Source organism: Sebastes umbrosus, chromosome 19 (assembly GCF_015220745.1).
Source record: "Sebastes umbrosus isolate fSebUmb1 chromosome 19, fSebUmb1.pri, whole genome shotgun sequence".
In the NCBI taxonomy this organism is placed as follows: domain Eukaryota; kingdom Metazoa; phylum Chordata; class Actinopteri; order Perciformes; family Sebastidae; genus Sebastes; species Sebastes umbrosus.
The window spans coordinates 556,476-566,121 of NC_051287.1; the positions used below are offsets into that span (position 1 = coordinate 556,476).

Below are 9,646 nucleotides of genomic sequence, written 5' to 3' on the forward strand. Positions count from 1 at the left end.
GATAACCAAACCTGTTACTGCCAAATCCCTACAGTGCGTTAGCTCGTCCAATTTTCAATGTTTTAAGGCGTTTGTGCGTTAGCTCGTCCAATTCGAACGTTTTAAGGCGTTTTAAGACGTTTTTATAAAGTCCCAAAGTGTACATTTACTACTACGTTCTACCACTACGTTTACATTGAAACAGATTTATTGTGACACGTGCACAAAGTGTATTAGTATAGCTTTAGAAATTGTGGTACAGCAGCAGAGCGGAAGGCGGTTGGGCTTCTGCTGTGGTCGGACATGTGGCTCTACATCTGAATGAATGTAGGTGAAACTATGGAAATATAAACATTGACGTTTTACACATTAAATACTGGTGAGAATGTTTTCTATGAGCACAAAGCACTGACCTGAACTAACCTTTTACATCTCAGCATCACTTCCATGAATGGTGACTGTGGTGTTACCTGATAAGATATTATATGTTATCAGTGCGTTTGAAGATGTGTTTGTTGTTTTGACTTCAACTTGTGCTTTAATCTCTTCATCGCTTTTATTCACAGCAGACAGATTCAGTCGTGATGGAGCTCAGTGAACCAGAGAAGTTTCCAGTATCTGCCTTCTAATCTGCCCCGACTGGTAAAACTATAACTGTGAGCCAGTTTCACACCGTCTCTTAAAAAGAGAAACTAAATATGTCCTTTGTGCAAACGTCACATTCACGTTCACTGTCTGCGCTCCTTTCTAAAGAACTTCAGAGATCCTAAATTTAAGACCTGATCCAAAACAGACCCGTTGAAAACCTCCCAAAGGGATCCAATGAAAGCCAGACTTGGTCCGAGGACGATTAGACCTCATCCAAAATGTGGTGGACCACAGTGAGAAAAGCAGCACTGGAAGCATCATGGTGATCTACTGATTAACAAGCAGCCACGGTGGAGAAGAGCAGCTTGTCCTAAGAATCAGTGTTCAGTTATTAAAGGTTCTGTTAGTAACTTGTTCAGGTATAAATCATTGCCGGTCGGTGTCTCATGGTCTCTCGTGTGTCTCATGGTCTCTCGTGTGTCTCATGGTCTCTCGTGTGTCTCATGGTCTCTCGTGTGTCTCCGCTGTTCAGACTCAGACTCCAACACAAACTCCAGTGAAGCACCAAAACCTCTTGGTTGTATCTGGTGAAGCTGTTAAACAGTGTTGGCCGCGGTCGGAGGACGCGGGGGAGACCGTAGCTTTGGTCTCCAGGACCGGAGTCTCTGCTCCTCTGCTCCTCTGCTCCTCTGCCTGCCTTCACTCACACACCACGCTCCTTCTCTCTCTCTCTCTCCACCTCTCCCGTGCATGCTGCTCACTCCACACTGCAGAAGAGTTAGTTTAGCTCTGAGAATATCTAGTGAATGTTCAGTGGACGTTTGTGCAGAAATAACTGCTGCAGCTCCTCCAGACCAACAGAGGTTTCCCGTGTCTTGTGAAGTGACGGGGCTCCGCAGAGAGAAACGTTATCGTCTCCGACCAAAACTCCGGCGTCTCCCCCGTTCCCTCCGGCCGCGGTCGGGAGGCTGAGGCGGGAAAAGCCAACACTAGGATCAGCATTGATTCATGGAGAGACCTTGGTCTGGTCAGCTAACATTACTGCCAAGCAGCTGAAATATAGAGTGATATTGTGCTTTTAGCTGACGTGTGTCTCCTCACTGTGTTGAGCGATGCTCCTTCATGTCTATGTAGAGCGAGCACAAGCGCCAGCAACAGGACGCTGACTTTAGTTGACTTAACGGACACAGGTGAAGCTGTTAACAACACATTTAGGATTCTTACTAACAGACCCTTTAAACCTATATCCAAAAATAAATTGAGTTAAGTTAAGTTTAGTAAGACACTCACAGCTCCTCCTGAATATTCCTCTGTTCACTACAGCAGACTCAGTTAGAGACCAGCTGGTGAACAAAGTGGAGCGTTTAGCAGAGAAAGAGGCAGATATTTTCCTCAGGAGTAGGTGGAGAACAAAAACAGAGCTAAAAGAGAAAGAATGTTGTTTACTTAAGTAGAATCAAAGTCAGTTGTCAGGTGAAACACGAAAAAGCACATGAACATCTTTTGATTAAATTCTCTTCAACAAAGCATGACATTCCAGAGACTGTTATCAAGGTATTAAAAGCCACGGTTGTGTAACATCACAAGTTGCTCTTCTTGTTTGGGAACTTTGGACATTCTTCTGATCGTGAGACTCGCACGCAAAGTTTGTTTGTTTACAATATGTACCCCTTTGAGTGATCAATAACTAAATGATCTGCTGTGTTTGGCTGGGTGGACAGTCCAGGAGAAGACATGATGTCTCAGCTTGTCCTGGTGCGGACCCCGAGGTTACAGTTCTATTACCTGATGTTTGGGGAACCTGACTGACTGACTGTGACGGTGGCCTCTGTGTTTCAGTGAAATCATGTGACCACAGCGGGTCCGCCTCTCTGCTGATACAGTATATAAACCATGAACATAAACTGCTCTCTGCTGTCTCCTCCTCATCATCATCATCATCATCATCAGAGACCAACAGCACAGGTAAGAACTCTTTAAAATGTTCCCATCAGCAGTTATCAACAGATAATAATAATAATAATAATAATAATAATAATAATAACTGAAGATGCTACTTTAAGTTAACAATTGTTTTCTTTAATTCAGTTTTTAGATTTTCTTCCAGACAGACAGAAGCAGAATTTAACAACACTTTTATTTTACAACAGAAATAAATAAAAAGAGCTCATCACTGTTTCAATACTGGTCTATATCTAATATTTTACAGTTCCCAGTAAAACATGTAAAATTAAATATTTTATATATATTTTAAAACCATATTAGAAAAAAATAGATTGAAAAGATGAAAGTTGTTTGTGAGTTATTAATAGGTAAAGGATAATGTAGAGCTAGAGGTGGATTGATGTGAAAGAATCCCCGACAGGGCAATGCTGGACCCGAACACGGAGCGGAGGTCTGTCAACGGTCTGTTATATGTAGCAACGGTCTGTTATATGTAGCAACGGTCTGTTATACGTAGCAACGGTCTGTTATACGTAGCAACGGTCTGCTATACGTAGCAACGGTCTGTTATACACAGCAACGGTCTGCTATACGTAGCAACGGTCTGTTATACGTAGCAACGGTCTGCTATACGTAGCAACGGTCTGTTATACACAGCAACGGTCTGATATACGTAGCAACGTTCTGTTATACGTAGCAACGGTCTGCTATACGTAGCAACGGTCTGTTATACGTAGCAACGGTCTGCTATATGTAGCAACGGTCTGTTATACGTAGCAACGGTCTGCTATACGTAGCAACGGTCTGTTATACGTAGCAACGGTCTGCTATACGTAGCAACGGTCTGCTATACGTAGCAACGGTCTGTTATACGTAGCAACGGTCTGCTATATGTAGCAACGGTCTGTTATACGTAGCAACGGTCTGCTATACGTAGCAACGGTCTGTTATACGTAGCAACGGTCTGCTATACGTAGCAACGGTCTGTTATACGTAGCAACGGTCTGCTATATGTAGCAACGGTCTGTTATACGTAGCAACGGTCTGCTATACGTAGCAACGGTCTGTTATACGTAGCAACGGTCTAATATACAGAAATAACAGACCATAGAACGCCATGATTGACCAATCAGAATCAAGTATTCAACAACGCCGTGTAATAACAGTTTATAATGTTCAACAATTATGTCTTTGTGATTTATCTTCAGTTGGTGCTGGTAGGTGGATTTTGTTACCTTTGGACAGAGCCAGGTTAGCTATTTCCCCTAAATTCCTATGCTAAGCTAAGCTAACCAGCTGCTGGCTTACCATTTACAAAGATAAAAAAATATGTATGAGTTAATTCTGCAAACTTTATCTATATTTATGAAAGGCTAAGACTTAATCATCTATTCTTTTCCTTTGGTAGATGCAGTTTGTTGCCGTTAGTCAGACATAGCCTGTACATATACAAAACATGTTTTGTAACATAAAATCAGCATAAACAGCTGATTCCTCATCACTCTGAGCTCTCACCAACTTTAAATGGCAGCATTTTTGTGTTTAATCCTGTCGGTTACCGTTCAGTATCTGATGACATCAGAACAGCTGCCCGGAAGTGAAGGTTACTGACTAGTTTTTCTATCATCCAGAGAACTCAGACGCTGCTCCATCATCAAGCTCCTGTGAAGACGTTACCATGGCAACGTGAGTAACGTGGATTATCCAACGTCTGTCTGCTTCTCACGTTTGGACATCTCCACGCCACGACTCCAGGACTATCCACCTTGTGTTCTGGCTACACTGTTTGCTGCTGCTGCGGTCCGAGGCTGGGAGCCTCCTCCACGGATTGCGGCTCCAGGAATTAGCCGGCGCTCCATCGCTGCAGACATGGTGTTCTTCAAATACTTAACAACGCAACTCCTGGACCTCTTCTGTCACTTCACTCCAAACTGCATCGCTGACATTAAATCCCTCGGACTCCTACGTCGCCCCCGTTATGTCCATAGAGCCTCCAGGTGCAAGTTTGTTTACGCTGATCATGGAATTCCCTCCGTACTGTCTGACAGGCGCTCCAACACGCAGCTACGACGTCATCACAACAAACCACACGTGTGCACCCTGAACAATCTGAGGTCCCTGGTCTGTGTTGACAGTGTCGTTCCCTCCACACCGCCTGCCCCAGCATTCACTAACAACAGTGCAACATTTATGCTGCAGAATGCTCGCTCAATCAACAATAAAGCTCTACTCATCCATGATATCATCACTGACAGGAAAATTGACTTTCTCTGTCTAACTGAGACTTGGCAAAATCAGCAGGATTTCATGGCACTTAATCAAGCCACTCCCCCTGGATATGTCTACATACAGAAGCCTCGCTCCATGGGTCGTGGCGGCGGGCTGGCTGTTATACATCGAGCGGACATCCTGGTTAAAGAACTCCCAGTACCCAATGTCACCTCGTTTGAGTGTGTCATTTTCTCCCTGGTTGGGTCTACACAGCTCCAGGTTGTCCTCATCTACCGCCCCCCTAAAGCCTCCACCACCTTCATGTCTGAGCTGTCTGAGCTTCTCACCTCTGTCTGCTCCATGTCTCCATCTACACTCCTGCTCGGTGACTTTAATATTCATGTGGACTCCACCAGCTGCTCGTTTGCCAATGAATTCCTGTCACTGTTGGACTGTTTCAACATCACACAGCATGTTAAAAGTCCCACCCACACTAAAGGCCACACGCTGGATCTGGTGTGCTCCACTGGCACAACTCCCTCCCATCTGCAGTGCCTGGACCTCGCGGTTTCAGACCATCTCGCTGTTCTCTGCACTGTTCCTGTCACCCTGCCCAGGCAGCGCACAAAACGTACCATCCAATACAGGAACATCAAGACAGTGAGTACACCAGCTCTGAACGACCTGATAGCGACCCATCTGGCCTCAGATCCCCACGACAGCTCTGCTGATGGGCTGGTTGCCCACTACAACGCCACTTTATCTGGCAGCCTTGACTCCCTTGCCCCCCTCAAAACCCGGACTGTCTCCTACACCCGTCCCACCCCCTGGTTCACCACTGAACTCCGCACCCAGAAGTCCACCGGCCGTCAACTGGAGAGGCGCTACAAAAGATCTGGCCTCACTGTCCACCTTGAGGCTTATAAAGAGCATGCGACGGCCTACAAAGTAGCTCTCTCCCAGGCCAAAACACACTACTACTCCACCCTCATTGCCAACCAACAAAACCACCCCAGACTGCTGTTCTCCACCATCAACCGGCTCCTTCGCCCCTCGATCCCCCCCTCCCCTCAGGCACCCCCGACCAGTGCGCTAAGTTCCTGGACTTTTTCCAGGACAAAGTCGAGTCCATCCATCAGCAGCTCTTTGCGCCTGCCCCTCTCCGACTCACACCTCAGCCACTGGGCGTGGCTCCCTTGGATGTTCGCCTGCCTCAGTGCTCCCTCTCCTCCTTCTCCCCTGTATGTGCTCCTCAGGTCGCCAAGTTGGTCACTAAGGCCAAAGCCTCCACCTGTTCTCTGGACCCCATGCCCACAGCCTTGGTCAAGGCGTGCCTACCTGCCCTGTGCCCCATTATGGTGAACATCATCAACTCCTCCTTGGCATCTGGTCTTGTACCTGACAGCCTCAAGATGGCCTCAGTCACTCCCATCCTCAAAAAGCCAGGTCTGGACCGGGATGACAGCAACAACTACCGACCGATCTCCAACCTTCCTTTCCTGAGCAAAATTCTGGAAAGAGCAGTGGCCGCCCAACTCCATCAACATATGGCCAACCATGAGCTCTACGAAACCTTTCAATCTGGCTTCAGACCACACCACAGCACAGAGACCACCCTCATCAAAATCACAAATGACCTCCTCATCGCTGCAGATTCTGGTCACATCAGCATCCTCATCCTCCTGGACCTCTCAGCTGCCTTCGACACAGTCTCTCACACCATCCTCCTCACCCGCCTATCTGACTACCTTGGCCTCACCGGTTCAGCTCTCTCCTGGTTTCAGTCCTACCTCACAAACAGAAAACAGTTTGTCACCATCAGAGACTCCTGTGCTGGGACCCCTCCTCTTCACTATCTACATGCTCCCCCTTGGTCATATCATCCGCCACCATGGTCTCAGCTTTCACTCATATGCTGACGACACACAACTATATCTTAGCTCCAAACCATCCACCCAGCTCCCCCCACAGTCACTTGTAAACTGCCTGCATGCAATAAAAATCTGGATGTCATCTAACTTCCTAAAACTCAACAGCAACAAAACCGAGCTCATGGTTGTGGCTCCCAAGGCCCTGCTCCGGAAGGTTGGAGATCTACATCTGGACGTTGACGGCTGCTCTTTCTCCCCATCCTCGGAAGTCCGCAACATGGGTGTCATCCTGGACCCAACACTCTCATTCCAGTCTCACATCAGGTTCATCACCAAATCCGCCTTCTTCCACCTCAAAAACATCTCACGCCTCCGGCAATCACTCTCTGACTCTGTGGCAGAAACCCTCATCCACGCTTTCGTCACCTCCCGTTTGAACTACTGCAATGGAGTTCTGACCGGGGTTCCCAGCAAAGCCCTGGACAGGCTCTAGTACGTGCAAAACTCAGCTGCCAGGGTTCTCACCTGCACCAAGCCCTGGCAGCACATCACCCCCACCCTCATCCACCTCCACTGGCTCCCGGTCAAGCCCCGCATCACCTACAAAATCCTCCTCCTCACCTACAAATCCCTCAACGCCCTGGCTCCTCAGTATTTATCTGACCTCTTCCACCCTTACACACAGCCTCGGAACCTTAGATCCTCAGGCTCGGGTCAGCTCTCCATCCCTCACACAAGACTGCGAACTTTTGGGGACAGAGCTTTCAGTGTGACAGGTCCCGGGGTAGACCCAGAACACACTGGAGAGATTATATATCTCAGCTGGCCTGGGAACGCCTCGGGGTCCCCCAGGAAGAGCTGGAAAACTCTGCTGGGGAAAGGGATGTCTGGAATTCCCTGCTAAGACTGCTGCCCCCAAGACCTGGATAAGAGGAAGAAAATGGATTACAATGGAAAATTATATTACACTCAATGGTTTTTTAAAGAAGTAGTAGTTTTTGAGCTAATGTCTTTACTTTTCTACAGGAAACCCTCATCCAAATATGACAACATCACCTGCAAAGTTCTGTTCCAATCAGGATCTCCTGCTTTGTACAACCTGATACCAAAGAAAGCGAAAATTGGAGAAGTAGAGGGAATTACTCTAAAGAGAGTGACTCTGGGTGATAAAGATCCAAACAAGACAAACAAAACCATCTTGCTTGTGGGTGAAACCGGAACAGGAAAGTCTACTTTGATCAACGCTCTGGTCAACTACGCCATGGGAGTGGAGTGGGAGGACGATGTCTGGTTTCAGATCGTAGAGGAAGAGGAGAAAAAAAGTCAATCAGAAAGTCAGACATCAGATGTGATTGTGTACGAGATCTTTGGGTTTGAAGGTAAAACTCTGCCGTACTCTCTGACCATCATCGATACTCCTGGATACGGAGACACCAGAGGGACTGAAGAAGATGCCACCATCAATCAAAGATTATTTCACTTGTTCCGCTCAAGTGACGGAGTTCATGAGATCAATGCAGTGGGTCTGGTGATGAAAGCAACTGAGAATCGACTGAGTGACCGACTGAGGTACATCTTTAACTCAGTGATGTCTCTGTTTGGAAACGACATGGAGAACATCGTAGCCTTCATCACACACTCCGATGGTGTGACACCTGAAAATGTTCTACAATGCACCAGACTGGCAGCCTGCATCCAAAACCTGCAAGAGAGGATGGAGTTGACTGAAAAGAAACAGACAGAAATAAAACAGACTCAGGAAGCTCTGAAGCAACATGAAGAAGAGATGAAGAGCAATGACAACTTCACAGTAGACATTGATGAGGCCTACAAAGATAAAGTACCTGTCAGTGAGGGGGGTTATATCATGGAGGAGCTGTCACCTGTAATGTCTGTGAGCAGAACTGTCACAATACATGCCCACTGGCCTGGTACCCAGAACACTGTGAGGTCATTAAAGGTGGCCGCTGCACTGTATGCACCGGGAAGTGTCCTCTATCAGATCATGTAAAAGAAAAGTTGATCTTTGAGTCCAAGACAAGGAAAGTTAAAAAGCCCCAACAAGATGTGAAAAAGAAATATGAAGAGAACAAGGCAGGAAGTGAGAGCAAGTTGAGCCTTTTGGAAACTCTTGAGAAGGAAATGGAAAAACTTCAGAAAGGAAAGGATCGGTTGTTGGCAGAGTCCTTCCAGCATCTCGTCAAACTGGAGCAGATCGCCCTGAATGTGGACTCACTGTCCACTCACGTCTACGTGACCTTCCTGATTGAGAAGATGAAGGAGAAAGGAGACACAGAGAAGCTCCAGAAACTGGAGGAGATTAAAGGTCGAATGGAGAAAGATGAAGGAACCAAAGCAACACTGTCGTACGGGTATGGTAAAATAAAAGCAGCTGGTTCATCATTAATGAAGTAGATGAACAGAATCACTGTGAGCAGACAGCTGAGTAGAAATCAAGTCTACCCTGCTGATTAAAGGTAGTTCATTATAGTTCTATAAGTCTGATGTTGACTGAACTACATAAGAAAATTAAAATGTAATCACCTTTTACATGTAAATGTGTAATTGGTGGAAACAGCGCCCTCTAATGACTGTTTCTGTTTGTTGTTGTATTTTCATGTTTAATTATCGATAGTTACTTCACTGTACAGATTAACATCACTGATCAATAGTCTCTGGATTCTTCCATCACCCACGCTCATTGTTCTCCTCTCAGCTCCACCATCAGATCACAACACAACATTCAGGGTGTTAACTTCAGTAACCAGGTTACAGTCGGATCATTTCTGAACTGTCATGTAAACCAGAACAGTAGATTTAGAGATGCAACACAACCTCAAAGAGACACAAAACAACCTCAAAGAGATGCAAAACAACCACAAAGAGACGCAAATCAACCACAAAGAAACAAATTGACAACAGAGAGACTTAAAACAACCACAAAGAGACTCAAAACAACCTCAAAGAGACGCAAAACAACCTCAAAGAGATGCAAAACAACCACGAAGAGACTCAAAACAACCACAAAGAGACTCAAATCAACCACAAAGAAA

The 9,646-nt window shown here is 46.3% G+C and overlaps 1 protein-coding gene across 1 annotated transcript; it reads left to right on the plus strand.

Annotated features, from left to right (window-relative positions):
• Positions 1 to 2,487: 2,487 nt before the first annotated feature.
• On the plus strand, positions 2,488 to 9,411 carry LOC119478034 (septin-5-like). Its single transcript, XM_037752425.1, is given in 4 exon segments — positions 2,488 to 2,532; positions 4,143 to 4,197; positions 7,620 to 8,455; positions 8,458 to 9,411. Coding segments are annotated over 3 exon segments (1,395 nt in total). The 5' UTR covers positions 2,488 to 2,532; positions 4,143 to 4,189; the 3' UTR covers positions 9,009 to 9,411.
• Positions 9,412 to 9,646: the final 235 nt, after the last annotated feature.